Genomic DNA, 23,514 nt, shown 5'->3' with positions numbered 1-23,514 from the left:
CAGGCAAGGGGCACTGAGGTGTGACAGCGACATGTGAAGGGAGAGGCAGCTAGATGCAGTACGACGGAGAATTACATCAGAGAAGCGTACTGGAAGACGAAGCTGTCAATGGCGATTGTCATTGATCGCGAGGGTGGAAAATCATCCCGTGTTTATGTACGCTCTAGCGATAGGCCTGGTGCTAGTGGCGGAACAGAATCCCCAAAATAGCATCCACCCCTTGCCAGCTTCGCCCCCATATGCCATCGCTCTAGCAACACCTATTGTGTCGCCCGGGGTCTCGTCGGTTTTCCTCGTCGCTCGTTAGGACCGTCTTTCACTACACCCTTTGGTTTTTTGCTGCAGCGCACTCGCTCCTGCTGCACACGGCCACCACTCGTTGCAAAAAAGGAAACCACGATCCACCGCCATTTACAACGACTCTAACGACTACCCCGAGCCCGCACTCTATCTTATATGCGATCGCCATCCCCATAGAACCGCTATACACATTCTTCCCCGGGCCGAAACGAGCTCCGCGCAACAGCCCCACTGTGTAACAACAGCTGAGGTCACAACCTCACGTACATGTCTCTACCGCAGCGACCCGAGGAGTCGTCGCCGCCTCGACGGGGCGAGCGGCGACATGCGCACCGAGACTCGCACCACCGCAGAAGGAGGACTTCGGATCTGGAGAACACACGGTCACACGACCGCTCCAACAGCAAGAGCGGTACCCAGGCCTACTCGCGCGCGCTTCCCTCGCCCGGCACCCCCGTGCCTATGGAGCGCGATCCCATAATGAGAGGCCAACCGAAGCCATCCGAGCCCGAGTTGAACAGGAAGCGCAGTCTTATCCGACCTGAACGCCAGCGAATGGACCCGAGCCATCCGAACTATCACTACCGCAAACATGCCCAGCGCATGGACGTCCACCCATCGACGACGGGTAACGACCCTATTCTAGAAGACCACCTCGAGGCAGAGACTGTCAGCTCAGACAGCACTGACATCAAGCCCCCGCACATGCGAAATGTCTCCGGCGGAGGGTACAACGACAAGCAAGCTCCGATGGACGACGGGGAGCCACGGATACAACGCAAGCTGACGAGCAAGACAATGGAAGCACGTGAGAAGCAGCGTCAGAAGGAGCAGGACAAGCTACGACCACCTAGTCTGTGGAACGTCTACTGCGCTATCGTTACTTTCTGGTGTCCGAATGCCATCTTGAAGTGCTTTGGAAAGCCGCAGAAGGCGCAGCAGCGAGCATGGAGAGAGAAGGTGGGACTAGTCAGCATCATCTTACTTATCTGCACGTTCGTTGGATACCTCACATTCGGTTTTACGGAGACTGTGTGCCCATCTGGCGGCAATGCTCGCCTTAGGACAAACGAGGTCGGAGGTGGATACCTGATCATTCACGGCAAAGCCTACGATCTCGCACAGTCTAAGCACCCTCGCGCTCGCGGCATCCCCCAAGACGCAAACGTTCTCTTCGATCTTCCAGAGAAGAACGGCGGTAAAGACGCTAGCTTCTTGTTCCAGAATGTCAATGGAGCTTGCAAAGGACTCATCACTGAAAAGGAGAACTCTGGCATTCCCACAAGTGGTAATGGTGATCTGGGATGGTACTTCCCGTGCCGTCTGTTCAACCAGGACGGATCGACCAAGCCCAACACGACCTTCTTGGAGTACAACGGTTACCAGTGTCATACCTCGGACAACGCTCGTAGAGCCTTCTACGGTCTGCGAAACGCCGGCGACGTGTACTTTACCTGGGATGACATTCGCAACACTTCTAGGAACCTCATGGTATGGGGTGGTGATGTATTGGACCTGAACTTGCTCGACTGGTTCAACCGGACCCAGGTTAATATTCCACCTCTGTTCGATGAGATTCGTCAGAATCCCTCTGTTCGTGGCGTAGACGTTACCCGTGCGTACTCATCCAGCTATGAGAAGCAGGTAGCTCGTTGCTTTACCGAAACCATCAAAGTCGGCTCCATCGATACAGAAAGCATTGGCTGCATTGCTTCCAAGGTCGTCCTCTATGTGTCGCTCGTCTTCATCTTGGCTGTTGTCATGGCCAAGTTCGTCCTCGCCCTTCTCTTCCAGTGGTTCATCTGCAAAAAGTTTGCTGCTACCAACACATCCATTTCTCCCGCGGACTCCAAGCTGCGAAAGCAACAGATCGAAGAGTGGAGTGACGATATCTATCGCCCGCCACCAAAACTCATGGATCCATCTTCGGGCTCTGACCGCAGCAACAAGCGTGGCAGTACTTTCCTGCCACAGACTTCGAGGTTTACGAGCCCTTACGCGGTTGACAAGAACGCAAAGACCCGTGCCCCACCGACGACTATGACGAGCCAGAGCACGGCATCTCGCATCCTGGGATCGAACAGTGGTATGTACAAGCAACTGAATGCCAGCCAAGGCACCATGCCCTTGGACGGAAAGCACAATGCGCAGTTCTCAGCACAAGAGTCTCGGTCTAGTCTGCTTCTTTCTGGGCAGACCGACACCAACCGCTACTCAAGTGTCGAAGGCTCCGGACCCGCAGGTTTCACACACGAAGCTGTTGTACCTCAACCTCCACCAGAATGGCAACCTTTTGGATACCCCTTGGCGCACACCATCTGTCTTGTTACCGCGTACTCTGAAGGTCCCGACGGACTGCGAACTACACTCGACTCCATTGCTACCACAGACTACCCCAACAGCCACAAGTTGATTCTCATTATTTGCGACGGTATGATCAAGGGTCACGGAGAAGATTTGACAACACCAGAGGTCTGTCTTGGTATGATGAAGGATCACGCGGTATTGCCCCACGAGGTCCAGGCGCATTCATACGTCGCAGTCGCTAGTGGTTCGAAACGACACAACATGGCCAAGATCTACTCGGGATTCTACGACTATGGCGAGACGACCCGCATTCCTGTCGAGAAGCAACAACGTGTTCCCGTGTTGCTAGTCGTGAAGTGTGGTACACCCGATGAGGCCAAAAAATCGAAGCCCGGCAATCGTGGAAAGCGAGACAGTCAGATCATCCTCATGTCATTCCTGCAAAAGGTCATGTTTGACGAGCGTATGACGGAGCTTGAATTCGAAATGTTTAACGGTATCTGGAAGATCACTGGCATTTCTCCCGATTTCTACGAGATAGTACTCATGGTCGACGCCGACACAAAGGTTTTCCCTGACAGCTTGACGCACATGGTCTCAGCCATGGTAAAGGATCCAGATATCATGGGGCTCTGCGGCGAAACGAAGATTGCCAATAAGCGGGATTCGTGGGTCTCCATGATCCAGGTGTTTGAGTAAGTGCTGTCGCCACGTTTTACAATCGCGCCACTAATTGTGATAGATACTTCATCTCCCATCACTTGGCCAAGTCATTCGAATCAGTCTTTGGTGGTGTTACTTGCTTGCCGGGTTGTTTCTGCATGTACCGCATCAAGGCTCCCAAGGGTGGTCAGAACTACTGGGTCCCGATCCTGGCTAACCCGGATGTTGTTGAGCACTACTCTGAGAACGTGGTTGATACGCTGCACAAGAAGAATCTGCTACTACTGGGTGAGGATCGATACCTGTCGACGTTGATGCTCAAAACGTTCCCCAAGCGAAAACAGGTTTTCGTCCCGCAAGCCGTTTGCAAAACCGTTGTACCGGACGAGTTCAAAGTTCTGCTGTCACAGCGCAGACGATGGATTAATAGTACGGTCCACAACCTGATGGAGCTTGTGCTAGTGCGAGATCTGTGTGGCACCTTCTGCTTCAGCATGCAGTTCGTTGTGTTCATCGAGTTGATCGGAACCCTGGTTCTCCCAGCCGCCATTGCTTTCACATTCTACCTAAGTAAGCCCCCGTACTCCACTACGAAGTTTTGGCTTTGCTGACCACGTCTAGTTGCCATCGCTATCAAAGCCGCTGTTCTCCACACAGAAGCTCCCGTCATACCCCTCATCCTGTTAGCGCTCATTCTTGGTCTACCCGCCATTCTCATCATCGTAACGGCCCATCGGTGGTCTTACGTCGCTTGGATGTTCGTCTATCTGCTGTCATTGCCTGTTTGGAACTTTGTGCTTCCGACATATGCGTTCTGGAAGTTTGACGACTTCAGCTGGGGAGATACTCGAAAGACAGCGGGCGAAAAGACGAAAAAGGCAGGCCTGGAGTATGAAGGAGAATTCGACAGTAGCAAAATCACGATGCGCAGGTGGCATGATTTTGAAGCAGGTAAGGAACACAACTTCTCGCGATAATGCTGTCACTAATGTTGGGCACCAACAGAACGGAGACTCAAGACACCAGCGGCGACATCGGCTGGTGGATGGCCACAGCACCAACAACAACAGGGTTACGACCAGTATTATGATAATTAGTTTCGCATTGTGGCGTCGTGTAGGAAGGACTGCATCTGTACTACATGATTTGCTGCATTGCTACGATGTCCGTTTTAGCAGGCCATTTCTGTCATTATTATGAGTTTGTAGAATTTTTACTTCACTGTCGGGGTCACATAGGCATCTCGCTCTAGTAATACATCCTTACCGCATGCTGTCAGCTCTCGCGAGACTCGGCATGTTATGATCAAACAGTACTGAGGTGAATGATCTCGCATCTTTGTTCCTGTATCGTTTTACAGTCTCAAGATGTGTCTTGTGCTTCCAGTGTCTGCGTAAGATGGGCCCTGAATCGACGGCATTTCCCTGGAGCGATCAGTGGCTTACTGTCGTGGAGTGCCAGCACCGTTGTCCAGAGGCGGGACGGCTAGGAGAGACAAGAACGGCATTTGAGCCACAGTCTGGGGAGGCGCGGTGGGGAAAGACGTTTGATTTGTTCCACCAATTCGCCGTGCAACTATGGGCCAGCGCTCAGCGCGTCACCTTTTGGCCCCAGACGATGAGCTTAGCGAAGCTGGTGTGCTGTCTGTGTCCCAAAAAGGGCCTGACAAGAGCAGGTGTGGGCCTGGATGTCTGACGTTGAGTGGCCACTGCATTCTCGTTGTCGGGTCTTGGCTCCAGAAGGTTGTCGTGTTGGCAGTGCCATGTGAGTTGTGTCACTGTCCGTGGGCACGCCATGGCCGCTTAACCCTGAGCGCCCTGGTGACAGCGTGAAGATGAGCAGCGTGAATACACAGATCTAATGTCTGGAGATCTCTGAGATGGTCGAGTCGCTAGTTAGGCTTGGGGGTGGGTGGCTGTCCGATCCCCCCATGTTCAGTCTAAACTAGAGGGCCCGCGGAGGATGGGATACGGATATTCGGCGGGCTTCACAGACGGCGTATATATCTGACGGAAGTGTAGGTTCCAGGAGCCGTTCGACGCACATAGCCATATCCATAATCATCACGGGAACTGACCTGCTTGCCCTGCAGCCCAGCCCAACTCTCCCGCAACCAATGCCCATCTAGGGCTCTGGCAGGAGCGACCCCACATTTAGCCAGGACGTGTCTTCCTTCGCATGCAGCGCCTCGGGTAGTTGACAGACAGATCGAGTGCAGAGAGGCGACCTAGTCAGCCTGCGACGCGACGGTACTAGCCCGTCAGCCGCTACATATTTGCTGTATTCTGCCTGTCTCGCCGCGCCGAGCCTATGCTTTGGCCTAGTCACCTTTCCCCCCCACGCCAGACAAGCCTATACCTTGCGCCGCAACGCCTCTCTACAACTACATCAGTCGACCGTCTCGTCGCATACGCACAAACGACAAAACCCTGCCTCGGCGGCCCCGCTGCACTGATTATCAGACGGATAGCGGGCGTCGATGGCCAGCATGCACAACTGGTCCGCGCCACACTCGACGACACCGCATCTCACAGCGCCGCCGTCGCAATCGCATCCGGACCATGGAGACTGGCCGCACTCGCCCAGCGCATTGGCTGCTGCTGTAACTCTTGCGACTCTCTCTGACGGCAGACCGGCCGACGACGACGGCGATGACGATGACGAGGTGGAGGACGACGATGACGATGGCGGGGGGATATCGCTAGAAGACTACCAGCAGTTTATGGAGACCATGCCCGGGTCACATGGAGCAGGAGAGGGAAACATCGACGATGAAGACCCATCACTGGATGAAGGAGGCACGATTGAAGACATGTTTGGCCCAATTCACCCGTCATATATTACATACAACGCTATCGACATGTTTGATCAAACATCCAGCATCCCTCACCACCTGCACACATCCACCGCATACATCGCCGCGCCAATGGCTATAGGGGCCCAAACAATACACCTGCCATATGGTGCTGATCCATTGCTCGAGCCGCCACCCACGCTCAATGAGCCGCATCTGAGCATCCAGGATAGGGCAGCTTTTTGTCCCATCACTTCTTACTTCCATCGTTTCTTTGGACATTTCAAGCCCGTCGTTCCTGGTCTGGACCTCGTGCAGGTGCCGGATTTTATTAGTCGGGACGACCTGAAGGGCGACGAATATGACTACCAGGGCATCGACTGGACGAAACGCAACGTACGTTCTCACATTCTGATGTCTACATCGGCAGCTGCGAGACAGCGTCTAGCAGTCTTCTGCCTATGCATATGCAAAAAGCAAGGAATCTTTCAGCTAACAGTTTGATAGACTACACGTGCAGCGGTTCGTAAGGCGCGATCTCAGCACGAGCGTCAAAGAGTGCTACATAGCGTCAAAGCAGTTCGGAAGTATATCCATTCAACACCCAACACAGACAGCTTCTTCCAGTTTCGAAGGATCAACACCAAGCCCCGTGCCTTCGTACCTCACTTCCAGCTGCGAAACATAGTGACAGCTACATCCCGCAACGATGTCTATTATGCCAAAGGTCACCAGGTACTCCACACAGACGCTGAAGGTGTGCCCGAAGATGTTGTCGCAGATCTCAGCAAACATCTAGCTCCTGATGCATCAATAACCACCATTGCATCACACGGCGATGTACTTATTGCCGGCGCTTTTGAAGGCGAGTACGCCATCGCAAATCTTGCTTCCACCCAAGGCTCGGCCTATACCTTCGGTCGCACCTCGGACTTTGCAACAGACACAAAGTCGCGGATAGTCAATCACATGCATCTGTTCTCCTCACGCCGGACTTACACCCCCCAAGCCGTCCTATGTTCTAACGACCACCACCTCCGCGTCCTAGACTGCGGAACCAACACGCTCATTCACTCATTCCAATACCCAGCAGCAGTTAACTGCTCAGCAACGAGCCCAAACGGCCGCATGCGTGTAGTAGTTGGCGACTTCCAAGAAACGCTCATCACAAACGCAGAAACAGGCCAAGCATTCGAAACATTGAATTCCCACACCGACGACGCTTTCGCCTGTGCCTGGGCAGACGACGGCATCCACGTCGCAACCGCCGCCCAAGATTCCACCATTGTCGTCTGGGACGCGCGGTACTGGGAGAAGCCATTGGCCGTCATGAAGAGCGAACTGAGTGTCCCACGGTCTCTGCATTTCTCACCCATTGGCTCTGGACCCCGTGTTCTCGTTGCAGCTGAAGCGGATGATTTTATCAATATTATTAATGCACAGACATGGGAGTCAAAACAGGTCTTCGACTTCTTTGGCCCCGCGGGTGGTGTCTCGTTTACGCCTGATGGGCAGTCTCTGTTTATTGCTAACGGAGAGAGACGGTTTGGCGGTATTATCGAACTCGAACGTACGGGTTGGGCGGATAAGACGGGCAGGCGGGGCAGTTTCGATGACGAGCATCAGGAAGATATTGTCACAGATTGGGTAGGCGATGGTGCGCTGGATGCTGACGGCCGAGTTCTGGCTGGCGATGTGCAGAGACAGAGGCGACATGTTGATTTGAGCGGTGTTGTTGTGTGACGGGAATACTGTAGATGTCTAAGCTTGCTTTATGGGAGGTAATGGCCTTTTTTGGTCGGCGTTTTGTTTTGTTTTGTTTCGCAGAGATGGCATGGCATGGGCTGGGAATGGAAGATACCACGGATTGGGCGGGCATATGGGAACGGTGTTTAGCAAATATAGATTACTAGTGTACTGCATGACTATCTGATTCATGTTGCAACGGACTCTTTTTTTTCTTTGGTGCACCGCGATAGTCTATAAGCAGGAATGATGGGAACTCATGGCATGTTGGTTGATGTGGTGTCATTATTGTTTTTGGTTACATTCCGTATCTGTCCAACATAAAAGGCACAGTTGCATCATCGGCTAGCCGCCCTTCTTTCCTGCCTAGCAAATCCCAACCTCATGCTCGTAATCGCCGCAACGCCTTCGGAATGGAATATTCAGATGACCAATTAACGCCGTCAAATGCAATTTTTTCCAGAAGCTTAGACGAGGAGAACGGCGTTCAAGCAACCGTCGTTCTCGGGGTTGTTGGTGATTTGTGCATAGCGACCCCAAACGACCTTTCCTCCAGCAGTTACGAGACCAAGTTCCGAAACGTTTACTTCGATGATGGTACCCTTGGTCAGAACACCCAACTGCGTGTACATGGGTTGCTGAGGGTTCTTCTTTACGGAGCTGTGGAAGGTTAGCTATGCTCGCCTGTCGTTACTGTGTGAGGACACATACATGATCGGCAACTGGACCGTAACGTTCAGTTCAGGATGTGTCACGTTGGCCTTCTTGTAACGCAATCCCATGGGCCTGATGAAGCGCTCGTACTTGACAGGTCTACGCGTGAAGCCAGGACCGACGAAAGTAGGCTTGGTGATCATACGCTTCCAGCTCTTCTTCTTCGTCTTCTTTCCCGTCTTGACAACCGAGAACATTTCCTCCTCGGAAATACCCTTGACCTTGGGCAGGGGAACCGAGAACCGAGCTGCCTTTTCATTACGCTTCTGCTTGATGGCGGAAGAGAGAGCCTTGGCATTCTTCTCGTTGCTGCGGTCCAGCAGATATGCGGGGAGCGCATCGGTGGCTGGCTCGGGTGCTTCGTTGGATTTGACGTTGCGCTCCTCGTGTGCGCGGATCTTCTGCTTCATCTGAATCTTCTCCTTCCTGCGCTTCTCGGCGTACAACTTGGCCCTCAGACCACGGAAGTTTTGCGCCTTCTTGGATGCATTGTGTCCTTCACGGGCGATCTTCTTGCGTTGGCGCTCATCGTGATCGAAGCGCTTTCCGTGCCTGTTGCGACAGAGTTAGTGGAGTGTTCTTGGCACTGAGGCGCGAGCCGCTGGTGGTGGGGTGCAGGATGCACGATGGGTGTAGACATACTGCTTCGTGAAGCGCTCGATATACTCGTTCTGAGGCATGGCGACTACCTCTGCGTGTGCTGGATGGTAAGGGTAGTGGTGGTAGAGTGGAGTCTCTTACAGCAGCGCCTTCCGCCTCCAAAAAAGTTCGGCACTAGCCCCCACTAGCGCGATGCGGGCTGGATTCTTCAACATCGGACCTCCGCCGCATGACCAGAGATACTGTTTGCAGCAGCCCCCAAGCCATTGCGTCCCACCAACCCCAGTAATGGCTCTATTCGCTCGCTCCGCACGCCATGCGTTCCTCGAGTCCAGGGCGATAGTCCAACCGACCATCCGCCGCGCAGGAATAACAACCGTATCGCACAACCTCGACACATCAAATACCCCCGAACCGCTCATCCAATCCGGCCACCGCATATCAGACGAAGCCAAAGAGCGCGCTCAAACACCACAGCCTCTCCCCAGCGATGCCCCTACGCCCGCCTCCTCAAACCATGTCAAAGCCTCACCACACGCCCGCTCAGACATCCTCTCGCAAACCCTCACACCCTCCATCCGCAAGCTCCTCCCTCTTCTACAGACCCAGCCAGCACACTACATAACCGCACATCTCCATGGCCGTCCATATCTCCTGACTCGCGGCGACACACTTCGCCTCCCCTTCCAAATGCCACATGTACGCCCCGGCGACATTCTGCGCTTGAACCGCGCTACACACATTGGATCGCGAGACTACACATTAAAAGCGCCCGAGTCTGTCAAAGGAAACGCAGACCATGCAAAGAAGGTGTACTACCTAGATGAGCGGTTATTCACGTGCAGAGCGCGGGTTGTGGGTGTGGAGAGCGAACCATTGAGAATAGAGGAGAAGACCAAGAGGAGGCAAAGACACACCAAACATGTCAAGAGCAAACTGCATTTCACCGTCTTGAAGATCAGTGATTTGGAGGTCAAGAGTTTGGAGGAGTACGAGGCGGCATTGGGGCAAGAGGAGAAGAAGAATGTACAATAGCTGTGGCATTGTGGGAATTAGCAATGTCTTGTCATGAGTCTTTCGAATGTATCATATATGTGTCGATACCATGAGCACGCTGGCCGCAGAGTTGTCAGACCAACGCAATCTGTTTGGAATCAGAACGACGTCTTAGGCTCTTATGCTCGTATTCATCATGTCTAAGTGTACACTGGGTATATGCGATCCCTTGACGCCGTTTATGCACTATCCGCTCCTCGTCGATTCGCTGCTGGATGCACTGATTCCATGCTAGTGCACTACCTGCGACGCATAGAAGTCAGGATATTGGTTCTGGATCATCGAAGTGACTTTCTCCACCTCCTCTGCCAGACCAGTGACATTGGTATCCCACTTTCGTAGCTCCTTGCCTACAACGCGCTCTGCATGTCCAGTCTTGCGTTCGCCACTGGCCTCGCCCTCGAAGAAGACGTATCGGTCGATTTGGTCAATGTATCCGGCAAGTCGTCCTTGCTCCAGCATCTTCGCCGCATAGTCTTCTGCCTTCTCCGCGTCTATACCCAACAGTTCGCCCAATTGATCAAATCCAATGTTGTTGTAGAGCTTCGATGCGCCGAGCAAGTTATGTTCGAGAATGGCCTTGTCAAGCACAGTCAGGCCGTCGGCGCCTCGGGCAAGGTGGTGAGGATCGAGCTTAGCGGAAAAGGCCTTGATCTCAGCGGGTGTAAGGAGACGATTCAAGAAGATCTTCTCGAGGATGGCGTAGTCTTCAGCAGAACTAGCTCGGTCATCTTTGTATAGCTTGGCCAACATCTTGCCTCGCTGTGGACCGGCAGGAGCGAGGACCGTACAGATAATAGCTCTACCGAGAAAGCCGTCCCGTTCCTCAGTGTCGACTAGCGGCTCGTTGCTCAAGGTGTAGTATCCCTGCGCGGCATCGAGGAAGGATCGTTGCGAGTCAAGGATTCGGGCTTGACTCAGCTGAAACATGACCTTGGTTGCCTTGTCCTGCACGTTGAATATGATGTTCTTGATCTTGTTCAGGTGTGTGAATGCGCTTGTCGGATCATCTTCCTCCAAGTAACACCGCACTATTCGAATCCAAACTTTCGCCTTATCGTCCGCAGAAACTGACTTTTGTGTCGACTCGAGGTTTATGGTTGCAAGTGTCTGCGCAGACCGCCTGAAATCGTCGTTTTGTTCGAACGCGTCTGCCAGGGCATGCTTGATTTGTGTATCTTGTTCCTCGTACTGCCCCGCGCCCTTGGATTGCAGGAGCGTGATAACTTTCTCTCCAACATCAATCTTAGCATCTGGGTCTTTGACCGTCCGGTAAGCGTCCACGAAAGCAGCAAGAAGTGGTCGGAGGACTACTATGCCAAGAGAGTCGTCAAGGAGAGTTTGTGCGTATGCGTTCAAGTCAGCGGCAACATTGTTCGATGTTTCGACTATCTGTTGGAGGAGGGCGGTATACTGGGAGGGCTTTTCGCTGGCCGATGTTGCCTCGATCTGCTGTAAAGCGGAGGTGACAGCTGGGGAAGCCATGATGGGGAAGCTTAGGTAAGCTGTATTGTAAAGAAAACCCTTTTAGTTCAGTTTGGTTGAATTCGAGATCCCATGTAAGAAGGGAATTAGAATTGCCGAAGAAAACGTCGGATTCTGGGGCTACAAGAAGGAGAAAGTCGGTCCTGCTCGTTGGTTGTTGACGGGTATAGGCAACAGACGTGGGGCAAGCGCGACCTCACCAGAGCTGCATTATCGATAAGAGGCTTGGCGCGCTAGTGCGGAAGCGCGTCGGGAGGTACAATGCGCCTGCCTGAGACGATCCGATGTCTTTCATCATTGCAACCAAGGTTCACGCTCGCTGAGCCACCTCGCTACCACTGGCACATTCTTCGTAGGGCACACGCTTAAGCTTCTATTACTATCATCATCAGCTACCACGCACACGCTGCGCCGACCACAACGTGGACACCTCGCACTCCTGCCGTAACGCAACTTCGTCGCATCCGCAATCATGAACGGCATTAAGCCAGAGGTCAAGGAAGAGCCTGGAGTCGGGTTTATGGACGATGACTTCTACGAGGATACGGGCGAGATGTCCATCAACAAGGACAACCCACAGCAAGACGTCTGGCTCACGCGCATTCCAGACTGGCTCTACGAGGCAGTCTCCAAGTGGGAAGACATTGCCGACGGCAACGACAACGACCAGATTCAGATCGGAGAGGTGTGCGCTTTCGCGACAACGAGCGGCATCGACAAGGACAAGCCTATGCGCGTCTTCCTCAACGACCGTTGGCGCGCAAAGTCCAACCTTCCCTCGGCTTTCCAGTTGGACCCTGCAGCTGCCTCGGATGTTCAGCTAGGCAACACATACGTGTTTACAGAGAAAGATCTGCCGGGATTCAAGGGACAACAAGGCTACGGCTATGGCAGAGGCCAACAGGGAAGCTTCGGTGGTGTACAAGATCCGAATGCGCGTGTTCAGAAACGAAGCAAATACAAGAAGGCCATTCCCAAGCAGACTGCGCTTATCGGTCACGCGACACGACAATACAACGCGAACCCTCTCGAGACCAAAGAATTCAAGGACTTTAGCGCCGCGCGCATCAAGCAAGCCATTCAAGGCTCCCACACAACCACCATCATCACAAAAGACACCGAAGTCTCAGACGTCAACAACTCCATTACACTCAACAACCGCTTCAAGAACTTCATCAAGCCTACGACCAAGGCGAAATCGCAACAGAACAAGGCTGCTCGTATGGCTCGTTCCGACCTTATCGATGTACTTCACCAGTTGTTCGACGAGTACCAGTACTGGCCTATGAAGGCCATCAAGCAACGGACCAAGCAGCCGGAGCAGTACCTCAAGGAAGTTCTTGGCGACATTGCGCTCCTCGTCAAATCTGGGCCGTTTGCGAGCAACTGGAAGCGCCAGGCTGTATTCGATAACCAGCGAGACACTAGTAAACAAGCGGAGGCAGCTGCACCTGAGGGCCCGGGTGATGGAGATACCGAGGGAGAGGATGAAATGGAGGACGTAGTTTAGGAGACCACACAACGTTGCTGTGTGATTTAGATACCCGGCAAAAGTGTATATCATTTTGCGTTCTGTTAACCTGTTCAAATAATACACTGGGGATACCTTTAGGGTAAATTGTCCAAAACTGTTCATGCGTATACAGCATCTATTCAGATACGAAGAAGCTTGTTCTCACGAACAGTACCTGCTACTGAATTTGTGCCCTTGAGCTATACACAGTGATGCATGCCACGACTAGATTAGAAAAGTAACAGAATATACAATTAGGTCGCAATTTCAGTTATAGCTCGAGAATCAATTAAACACTAACCATCTTAGGAATGACGCTACCTCGGCGACTGTCTGTCGATGACCTAAGTGGGCCTATCCGAGGAGCTCGTCTAACAACCTGGTGGTCACTCCGACTCCGCTTGTCTGGCATCCTTCGCAATTTAGCCTTTCTATCTTTTATGGTTCTCAATACATTTGCCTATTCCTTTTTCTTGCCAACATCTCTCATCGTTCACCTCTCAGAAGTGGCAAACAGCAACAACTGCATTGAGATTGAATAGCTAAGAAGCGTAATGGAACCACAGACGCAAGAGCAGGGTCATTGGCTGGACAAATACGCAACGAACTATGCAGAATGGAAACTGTCTGATAGTACAGATGGCATGCAGCTATTCAACCGTCCGCTTGGGCTAGTGGAGACTTCATTCGACTCAGATGGCACGTACTACGGTGGCCGGGCAGGTATGCAGGATCTCTCAGTATTTTCGTCTGGGTCCAACATCAGCCTAAAGATCCCACTCGTTCTTCGCGGCTATACACTATATGTACAAGAGCGCGAGATGCTCTAGACCTACTCACTAGGTCAACTATTATTGAAAGCGACTAATCATGCTACAGATATGACGGCCCTCTATACATTGGCAATCCAGCACAAGCTCTCAAAGACAGAATTGAGACATAGGATAGCGCTCGCGTGGACCGCTTTGCGGCTTCAACATCCTCTGCTTATGGCTCGGGTTGTTGATAACCAAGAAAGTGGAAAACGGGGTTTCGCCGTTGACGTACCCATTTCCTCTGATTTTGCAATCGAACAAGTCGAGCAGAGCATTATCTGGATCGAAGACGCATATGACGAAGTTGATGAGAAAGAATTATACCGTCACGCCTACAACGTGACTCGCATTGTCGAGCCTACAAAATGCTTATCGAAGTTGCATGTGCTACCTTTGCGGAAGCTTCCAAACGGGACGTATGAGCTGAGATTGCTCATTGTGATTGCACACCAGATCTCCGATGGTCTCTCGGCGTACAATTGGTTTAGCCACTTTCTTCGCATTATAAACCAGCCGTCTCAGAACATCTTAGCAGAGATCGAGTCTGTCTGTACATCAGAGAAGATCAAGGAAGTCTTACCAGCCGCCCAAGAAGACCTATACCCACCCATTGCAGGCAACAGGGCGAGACAGCGTTGGTTTTGGGCGCTCATCAGAGTGCTGAGACATGTGAAGAAAGGAGGACTACCACCTACATTCACAAATCCGCTACGGAGAGAAAAGAGGCTTGATGAACCATTACGACTAGAACCTAAGTTCGATAGAGTCTTCGACTATAGCCCTTCAGCTCGCCCTCCGATGTCATGTGGTCATGTCTCCGCATCGCTTTCAGCTGCAGCTTCAGCACGTCTTATATCACTATGCCGATCTGCAAACGTCAGTATAGGAGCCGGGTGTTTCGCTCTTGCCGGTCTAGGCATGATGTCAATCCACGAAAAACGTTCTCCTTCAGACAGTCACCCGCCATTCACAGCATCGTTTCCACTAAACCCACGCGGCTTCTTCGTGAACCCGCCACCGGCAGATTCATGCATGCTAGCCTTCAGCGAAGGTATAGTAATGCCTTTCTTGTCTTCGGATCTACCAGTAGAAGGAAGGTTCAAACTAACAGCAAAGCACGCCAATCGCGAACTGCGAGTCTACCAAAAACGCTTGAAAGGAAAGGGGACGACAGGTACGGCGGGTATTCTTGACAAACACTCACCAGGCCGTCTTCTCGCGACCGGCTACGTCACACAGATTGAGCGTGTCGAAGCAAAACTACCACCAGAACGTCGTTCACCCTCTTTCCAGAACCCGCAAGGCTCCCTAGCTCCCAGTACAGCTGGCTATGGAGCGACGTGCGGAGTCTCGTCCATCGGCCCTCTGGCTACATTTTTCAAACGCGGAACATATGATTTGAAGGACCTAGGGGACAAAGACTTTGCGGCGGACTTCCGAGACGTGAATATCGGGGTCAGGGCACGGGAGAATGAGTTCCTGGTTGGAAGTTCGACTAGTGCGGAGGGTATCATTGGGTTTGGGGTTAGCTATGATTTGAATGCTATTAGTGCTGAGGCGGCGGAAGTGTGGAAGGAGACAATGGAAGGAATGCTGGAGGTGAGGGAGGTGGCGAAGTTGTAGATGTGGGATGAGGCGAGTGACTATGTAAAAGATTGCTTTTTCTAAGCTTCTCAAAGGATTAATCTGCATATACTTGCTATATTTTGCGCTAGTAGAATGGAGGTTTGGAGAAGTTTGAACAACTCTGGGATATCTTAAGTACAAGGAGATAAGTCAACAGATACGCACCGTGTGGCAAAGACCGAAGATATAAGAGCGCAATCTGTATGAAGCTGTCCTTCTTTCCTCATTCAAAGTTGAGTACCATAGCAATTAACACTTCACCAACCCCTACCAGTGGAGTATTAAAGTGAGAACACCATCCATTCCATGAAAAGCAGTAAATGCATGAAGGCGGAAATCGTTTATCTCACCAGAAAGAAGTGTAAATGTAAATCTTCAGTAACTTTTTCCCCTATCAATAGATACTTAACTATGATTGCCTAAGTCAATATTCGCCATCAAGCATACTTATATTCGAAAGGTAGAATGAGCAGCTAGGATGGAAGCATTGTGGAGTCGCTTCGAGGTTCTGCTCGTCCTGATTGGGTTAAGCTTGCGAGCGGCACCGAGGGCATCACGTCATACCAGAACGAGGAAGGCGCGACGCGAGCTCTCATTGCGCATCTTCCCCGCAAACTCTCTTGAGTTTTGCAATCACACAGAAACAATGTTCAGCTTACCAAGAATATCGTTGCCATCTTTTCTTCGTGCAGGCGAAGGCACGCATCTCACTGTCGATCTGCCCTCTGTGAAGATCCATGATATCGAAACCTCGGCGGAAAAGCGACCGCGAACTCTCAAGCATCTACTCAAAGCAAATCACGCGAACTACTCGATTATATACCACAATCTTACTTTTCACAACCATACACCGCACGTATGCTGCTCCTCCTGTAAAGGCTGTAGCTGCTAAGCAAATACCCTAGATCTTAGGATCGGCTTACCTTCTCGGAGGCACGGCAGAACATCTGAATGAAATCTACGAGAAGGAGGCTGAAGTACTAGAGCCATGGCATGACGCGCCAGGTGAAATAACAAAAGACGATTGGCGCGAATTTCTGGGGAAGCGCGAGTGAGTAGTGACGACGATGAGATGGAATCAATTACCAACAGCAGCCAGATACCAACGCGCATTTATCGATTTCTTCGAAGATCAGCTCGTGAGCAAGAAGTACAATGTCGAAGAAGTGCTCGAGGAGTTCATGTTCAGGGGAAAGGAGCCGCTGATCAATGGCCTCATCTCCGGACGTAGGCTTGCTGGCTTTCGAAGTTTGAGCATCGCTAACACCATCCAGTTGCACATCCTCTCATCCATCTTGGCTACGCTTACGAACTGAACTCCAGAACTGTCTCGATCGAGGCTCTGGCTATGGGCTCCTGCTTTTACAGTCCCCTTCATAAATACATCGACGACCCGAGGTATACAAAGCCCAGCCCTCATAGCGCAAGTGGAGATCACACCGGGCTCATCGATATCCTGGACAAAGTGCGCAAGGACAAGCGCTTCGACGGCCTTTATGATCACCGCAGCGGTGATATTACCAAGGTGTTAGAGGAGCGCGAAGAAGCCTTTTTGGAATACTGGAATGCCTGGGAAATTACAACACCGAACGAACAGTTCCAGGCTGCTCAAGAAGTCGGATTGGGGCTTTTGACAGGCACACCGTTACCGGCGAAGGGGAAGTACGATTTCTTCATCGTGCATGTGCTTACAAGCTCTCATGCCATTCGCATCCTCCTCCCCTTGGTACCGGCCAAGTTCCATGTTAGTCTTCTGCGGCAATGGTGGCTATTCGCATTAGCTGTGTACATTGCCCAGATGAGGCCGGAGATCGATATGGGTAAAGCTATGTGTAACGATGGCAGTGAGAAGAAGGGCTGGAAGTATGTTGTAGACAAGGCATTGAACGGCCCGCATTCGACTGATGCGCATCATGTCAAGGGTATGTCGTGGACCTTACGCTATAACATGGACATTTTGACTGATATTTACAGCATTGAGGGCCTTGAAGGTAGCGGAGGAAACATGGGAGACTGGAGACAACCGATCGGACCACTGGCTCCGCGCGGCAGTCAAGTTTGCTGATGAATTTGAGGGCTGGGGAGGATTTGGAACTGCGGAAGATGAGGCGAAGATGGGGTATCCTGAGAAGCAGTAAGATATACTGGTACAAATGAGAAAGATAATCTATGAGTATGCTTTTTCAGATCTACTGACTCCTACATTCTTCTGACAGTGGTCACCACTAACCCTAATGATCGACACATCAGAACAAAATACAAATGAACGCGGTCCTTCCTTCTCTGGACAGCAGTCCCTGGAAGACTGCTTTTCACAATGCACCAATACAAGATTTACAATGACACCCAGAGGAACATCACCGCGCCATTGAGGATAATGAACAAACGAAACGGAGGATTGCCGCATGTGACGCTTTCAAATACTTCAAGGTGTATCCTATGCTTTCACGCAAATTATCAGCCCTCTGCAGACAGTTCCGAATCTGCTTAAAAATTGCGGACATTGTAACCGAGACAGAGGGGATTTGGTGTCATGCGAAGACAAGGTTAGAGCCAAGCACTGTATATATAGTGAAAACTTCCCAATTAAACGTGATACAGCTTTCCATGATAGCGATGATGAATATGTAGAGTGGCTAGATGGGAAGAGTGACAGCCGAAGATGATGAGGGAGTGTTAAAGGAGTTTGGAGGCGCTCGGGCAAGGCAAATATTGAAGGAACTCAGAGAATAGGGGGAGTTGGTAACGATAACGTGGGACATGCTGTGTCGTGATGTAGGTGGGTTGCAAGTAGAACGTTGTTGACTCACTAAGAGATTGAGAGCAGAATAGTCACTTGCGGTTTCCTTTTCTGTAGTTGCATTGAGATATAATACATAGTTGATGTCAGGAATCCTGATTTCAGCTTATGCTGTTTCTTGCCGATGCCAGTAAGACTGCCCGTCTATCATCCTCAAACAGTGAGCTATGCTTTTCCCCACTCACCATGAAGCTTTTAACGCACAAAGACTTTGAGATTAGGCATCTCAGCCTGCAGCTCCGTCAACTCATTCGAAAGCTTAGCTTCCTCTCCCTCTGAACAGTAATCTAGGAGCTCGGATATCGCTGGACGTTCAAATCCAATTTCCTGAAGGCCTTGGAATGGAACGACATTCCGGGCGAAAGTTCTGAACAAACCCATTTCGGTCCAATAATTGAGCGTCAGTCTTCTAATGGCTTGTGTGGCTGATATAGGGAATTCTTTTACAAAAAGATCAAGACTGAGAGTTCCATCAAAAAAGAAAGTTTTAAGGCTGTATGGGAGAAGCGCTGCCTCGGCGTAAATTTGGGAGCATACTTTCAGCAATGTAAAAGCTGGTACAACTCCCCATCGATACAGGTATATCTTGGTTTTGGTCTCCGGGATGGGCGTTGTCATCCAGGTGGGCGTTGTCAACCGGATCTCATGGCCTCCCAGCGCATACTCGTAGACTCGGTTCCGGAGCTCGGCTGGCAGTCGTAGAAGAGGAGAATTGCGCTGGTTCGCAGCCGTGCTATTCAAAGTTTAGCTGTTGCCTTCACCGCACTTACTCATTGCATTTGAACTACGTACATTCGCGCGTGCGCTGCCTTGGTCTCTGTCTCTTGAGTCATCTTGACAGACGTCCTATCGGTAGTTTTTGTTTCTGTTGTTATTGTTCAGAGTGAGTTGTGTTGTGGTTTCGATTGAAATAGTTGGCAAGTGAGCGAGAGCTTGGACCCAAGTCTAGGTGAAGCCGAGAATAGTCAGAGAAGTGAGAGAGCGTTTGGGCTACCGTTCGCTGGCACGGTAATATGATTGGTCTAATATTCAATTATCAAGAGCAGTTGAATTTGAGGTCCATGTAAATGTATCGCCTGGTTTGTGGCACTGGCCCATATTGCCTTTCACTCCATTTCCTCTCTCTACCAAGACTGCTAGTGGGCATCTTTTGCCCTGTTTAACGCCTGAAATACATGTCTACATCGTTTCCGGATTTCCTGACCCTAACCATGAATTTCTGATTGCGAGGATAAGGAGTGAATGAAGTAGCGAGGCCGCTTCATGCTGAATCTGACGGCACAGGCGCAACGGACTGAGGAGTTGAAGTTCATCCCGGCGACTGTAAACTGGAACATGGTAAATATAGCTGCCGTCGTACCAAACTTCGACGGCGAGCGCATATCTGCCAAAAGCATAATATGTTAGCACATTTTCTGTATTCAAGCCTTACGATAAAAGATACGTACTCATAAATCTGATTCCTTAGCTCAGCTGGAAGGCGCAGAAGTGGAGACTCGGTAGCGTTGCGCAAAGTACTGCTGATGTTAGATTGAAGAAGTGAAGTACTAATGTTTTTGCGCCTACATGTGATCTTCTTGGTCTATTGATGAAGTCGCTGGACGCACATCGGTGGCTCGCCTCGTATTCGCCATCCTCGTTAAAGTGGCGCGTCGAATGGTGGGAGGATTGTCAAAAAGACGAAGAAACTCACGAATATAGCCAGCGCAGTAATGAAAAATCCAGGTTTCATCGCGTTGGGCCGCACTCTCACCGCTCACTGCAAGCAGGGTAAGATAGTATGTGACGTTAAAATTATACACTGGTACAGTCATCGTAGCTCACGAGTTATGATGACAATTGTGCTCTTCCCCGTCTATTTCTGTACCACTTCACAAAATCCCGTCTAACTGTCGTCTTCAAATGCTCATTGAACCCATATGTAATAGCATTCGCCAGACCGATATACTGTGTTGAGCACTGTAGGACAGTCAATGGGTAGCTTGAGTGACCTGAAGCTTCCACCAGGCGATTGAGAATACCAGGCAACCACAAGATAATGTACAGCACTGGATATGCATTTAGCAGTAGCATTCTCTTGATTTCTCGCTCCAGGTCCCGAGGACTGGCTCCATTGCGCTGGGGAGTGGTTCCGGACTCGTAGGCTCCGGAGATCGCAACTTTGGCAGTGCTTCCGGGCATGGCTATTGCGACGTTTCGTACGCTGTCCGCAGGAGGGAAATCTTTGGTCAAGGCTGTACGTGTCAGTACTGGGTTATCATAGACGAAGAAGCTATCATAAACAACGGCTTTCAAGAATGAAAGGAATGCACGTACCTGATGGATCCTTGATGTATGGGCTTACTGGTGACAATGGGGAGCTGAGTGTGGTTTCACTAGGGCGTCTGTTGTCGCCCACCGAGGATTCAATGTCAAGGTCCTTTCCGAGACTGGCACCGCTCCTCCCATCAGAATGCTTGACTTCATAGCGGTACTCGACATTGATCTCGTGCAGCTCCGTCTGCGACTCGCTCCTTAACTCAATGGCATTATCTCTGTGGAAAGTGCGGCGTTTGGCAGCTTTGTGAGAGCTTCCTTGGCCGTAAGATCTTCCTCCGCTAAGATTATGTAACTGTATGAAGTGTCGTCGCATATACACCCAGATGTAGATGTAGATCCCAATGGTTCCGAGGATGATGCTGAATCTCCAACCGTGACCTAAAGCGTAGCGTAAATCCGTACGTTTTCCGGATATCCAGCACCAGTTGCCGCTAACAGGTTTCAGTTCCTCCAGTCCCGCGGCTGCAGTCGCTGTTGGGTTGAGTCAGCCTTGTATTGATGATCGTGCTGTTATGGGCTTACCTGTGATGGTGGGAATAACCCATACGGATGCGCAAATGAGAACCTTGCTCAAAAGGGAGGCGTTTGGCATGTAAGTCTTGCGGGTGATCGTAAGGAGTGTTACGACAGCGATGGCTAGGATTGAGAAGTCGGCAGCCTGAACAGACCACTGACCTACCCAACCATTGAGGCTACATGCTGGACCCTCTGCAATATTACCCCTGTTCACGATCGCATAGATTCCAGATATTGAATTGTTTAGCGAATTAATGAATTCTGTTGTGACGTGTCAGTTGAATATCTCAGTGATTTGTCAAGGACTCTCACCAGCCAAAGCAAGGTTGAGAACCAGTGCGTGACGAAAAGACCGTTGCTGATCAGCGTACACAATGTACGAGATGAGAACACAAGAGGTTGCGACAGCTGACAGCAAGCTGCCAACCAGGGTCGGGATAGCAACTGTGAGATCGTAAGGCATGTCGAAACAGGTACAGCCTAGGAATAGCAGCGTAGCTATGTATCCAGGTCCAGGGTTATGTGACCAAGTTTCATGTCGGAGCCAGCGGATGTACCTGAGTTGGTGCCTTTAGATGTTAGGAATGCACTCCAACTTTGTGCTGAGTGCTCCTGCCCGAAAGGTGGTATGAATAGAGGTTTCCTTACGTGACTACGGTTATTGTCTTTAGCCTTCCGAGCAAATAGCATCTATGAGCTAGAGGTTGGTGCCTGAGCCTTGGTGTAGCGGTAAAGTTTAAAGTGAGCGTGTGGTTTGATTCCCGCCTTCCGCGACCGTCGGCCAAGGGCTTTAAAGAGCGAGTCTACTACGCACGTCTCGCACTCCGAAGAGTCCAGGACGAACAAGTCCTTCAATACATTTGGTGTAGCATGTGGTGTACCAGAATGTTAGAAGTCATGACAGACCGCGAGTAGGGCCGGGGCACACCGAGGTCCTTCCCTGTCCAATCGCATCTCGGATGAGCGCCATGTTATGAAAGGTGCAAGCGTAGGGCATCATGATGGGATGCGATGCTAGTAAACCGCCAGTTCTGCCGTCGTGTTTGGTTTGGTGTTCTGACTGGGTGCTTCTAATATCGGTCCCGTTAGTTGGTGGTCGATGATACCACGAGCTGAAGTTAAGGTTTGCGCGAATCCGCCACCGCGGTCGGAGATCGGGACCAGCCAGTCATCTCTCAGTAGGTACTGTACCCGCAGTCTACTACTACACCAATGTTTTCCAAGCACCTTCCCATTCGGGTAATATCGAGAAACCACAACGCCACACCCGCACTAGAGCAAGGGGTTGAGCTTGAACCATGGGATCCCAACCCCCCAGCTTGGGCATCGCACATGTAGTGCACGCTTCGTCCTTCGGTATGGCGACACCTCTTCGATCCGCGCCACGTTCTCCGTGTTGAGTTAGCAGTCGCGCAATGCAGAGCGAGCGATACTTCTAGTCGCCTTGAGTTACCCGCCACGCCTGGGAATCTTAACATCGGACATTTCTCATCGATCTACATCTAGTAGCTTCTCGCAACTGCTCAACTGCTCAACTTCTTCCAAATTGTCGGGTACAGGAAAAACAAAGGTGCATAGGGGTGCAGGAAGGTTTGCTCGGTAGGTGCTTCTGGGAAAATAGCTCAGGGTCTAAGATGCTCATTCGTTGTTGGTTCCGTGTTCTGCTTGGCAGTGATGTCACCAGTATAGTCCTCTTGGAGTCGTTCCAGGCCTCAGCGGGATGATTAGAAAAACAAGTTGAATCGTCAAGGGAACAAGAGCGTGGAAAGCTAGGAGTACAACAGAGTTCAGATGGTCAGTGCTGTGGGGAGATCGCTTAGGTAAAGGGTCCAACATGCTGGCTCGGTGCACGATTCATGTGCTGATTTCATTTCCTCCATGTTCTAGTCGTCCCGTGCCTGGAGCAACTCATCTTGGAAAGCTTGGCTAAATGCACGTTGAAACTGTTATACCCGCGGTTCGGCAGCGATCAAGGCCCGGTCCTGAAAAAGGTAGTAAGGCGCCTTCAGCTTAGACATTTGCCAGCATCACTCATGTAGCATCAAGGGATTCACCAGCCACGTCAGAATAAAAATGCTGTGGACTTCGAAGCAAAGAAGCAGAGAACATTAAGCAAGAACAATGATTACTGCCTACTCCTACTATTCATACAACAGGAACGTCCCCTTGCAATCAACGCCAATGCTAAACTCAACTATGTGCAACAAAGGAAAACCCGGCTGGTCTAGCCAAAGATGCGCGCGTACGCTCTTGAGGCCTC

General features: G+C 51.1%; 8 protein-coding genes across 8 annotated transcripts; 5 read left to right on the top strand and 3 right to left on the bottom strand.

The window, feature by feature from the left end:
- Positions 1-567: 567 nt before the first annotated feature.
- On the top strand, positions 568-4,367 carry GT037_006665 (glycosyltransferase family 2 protein; the record flags this gene model as incomplete). The annotated part of the gene is made up of 4 exons (XM_038931712.1): positions 568-3,302; positions 3,350-3,840; positions 3,892-4,221; positions 4,276-4,367. The coding sequence occupies 4 exons, from the start codon at positions 568-570 to the stop codon at positions 4,365-4,367; spliced, it is 3,648 nt and encodes a 1,215-aa protein (XP_038785184.1).
- A 1,391-nt stretch (positions 4,368-5,758) lies between these two features.
- Positions 5,759-7,807, top strand: GT037_006664 (wd domain containing protein; the record flags this gene model as incomplete). Its single annotated transcript, XM_038931711.1, has 2 exons — positions 5,759-6,460; positions 6,572-7,807. The coding sequence occupies 2 exons, from the start codon at positions 5,759-5,761 to the stop codon at positions 7,805-7,807; spliced, it is 1,938 nt and encodes a 645-aa protein (XP_038785183.1).
- Positions 7,808-8,277: 470 nt separating this feature from the next.
- Positions 8,278-9,204, bottom strand: GT037_006663 (ribosome biogenesis protein nsa2; the record flags this gene model as incomplete). Its single annotated transcript, XM_038931710.1, has 3 exons — positions 8,278-8,470; positions 8,522-9,076; positions 9,167-9,204. 3 exons carry the CDS (start codon positions 9,202-9,204, stop codon positions 8,278-8,280), a joined length of 786 nt encoding a protein of 261 aa, XP_038785182.1.
- Positions 9,205-9,412: 208 nt separating this feature from the next.
- Positions 9,413-10,159, top strand: GT037_006662 (uncharacterized protein; the record flags this gene model as incomplete). The annotated part of the gene is made up of 1 exon (XM_038931709.1): positions 9,413-10,159. The coding sequence occupies one exon, from the start codon at positions 9,413-9,415 to the stop codon at positions 10,157-10,159; it is 747 nt and encodes a 248-aa protein (XP_038785181.1).
- Positions 10,160-10,411: 252 nt separating this feature from the next.
- On the bottom strand, positions 10,412-11,665 carry GT037_006661 (uncharacterized protein; the record flags this gene model as incomplete). The annotated part of the gene is made up of 1 exon (XM_038931708.1): positions 10,412-11,665. One exon carries the CDS (start codon positions 11,663-11,665, stop codon positions 10,412-10,414), a length of 1,254 nt encoding a protein of 417 aa, XP_038785180.1.
- A 472-nt stretch (positions 11,666-12,137) lies between these two features.
- Positions 12,138-13,175, top strand: GT037_006660 (transcription initiation factor iif; the record flags this gene model as incomplete). The annotated part of the gene is made up of 1 exon (XM_038931707.1): positions 12,138-13,175. The coding sequence occupies one exon, from the start codon at positions 12,138-12,140 to the stop codon at positions 13,173-13,175; it is 1,038 nt and encodes a 345-aa protein (XP_038785179.1).
- Positions 13,176-13,732: 557 nt separating this feature from the next.
- GT037_006659 (uncharacterized protein) lies at positions 13,733-17,757 on the top strand (the record flags this gene model as incomplete). The annotated part of the gene is made up of 8 exons (XM_038931706.1): positions 13,733-13,901; positions 14,058-14,627; positions 15,201-15,592; positions 16,197-16,475; positions 16,525-16,670; positions 16,719-16,846; positions 16,894-17,541; positions 17,594-17,757. 8 exons carry the CDS (start codon positions 13,733-13,735, stop codon positions 17,755-17,757), a joined length of 2,496 nt encoding a protein of 831 aa, XP_038785178.1.
- An 857-nt stretch (positions 17,758-18,614) lies between these two features.
- GT037_006658 (glucose receptor git3 protein) lies at positions 18,615-21,717 on the bottom strand (the record flags this gene model as incomplete). The annotated part of the gene is made up of 8 exons (XM_038931705.1): positions 18,615-19,152; positions 19,212-19,265; positions 19,624-19,803; positions 19,868-19,936; positions 20,287-20,653; positions 20,736-21,209; positions 21,261-21,515; positions 21,567-21,717. 8 exons carry the CDS (start codon positions 21,715-21,717, stop codon positions 18,615-18,617), a joined length of 2,088 nt encoding a protein of 695 aa, XP_038785177.1.
- Between the last annotated feature and the right edge of the window lie 1,797 nt (positions 21,718-23,514).

This window comes from Alternaria burnsii (assembly GCF_013036055.1).
Source record: "Alternaria burnsii strain CBS107.38 chromosome Unknown 731, whole genome shotgun sequence".
Lineage (NCBI taxonomy): Eukaryota > Fungi > Ascomycota > Dothideomycetes > Pleosporales > Pleosporaceae > Alternaria > Alternaria burnsii.
Note: the sequence above shows the minus strand (reverse complement) of the source record. Positions and strands in the feature narration are given on the sequence as shown.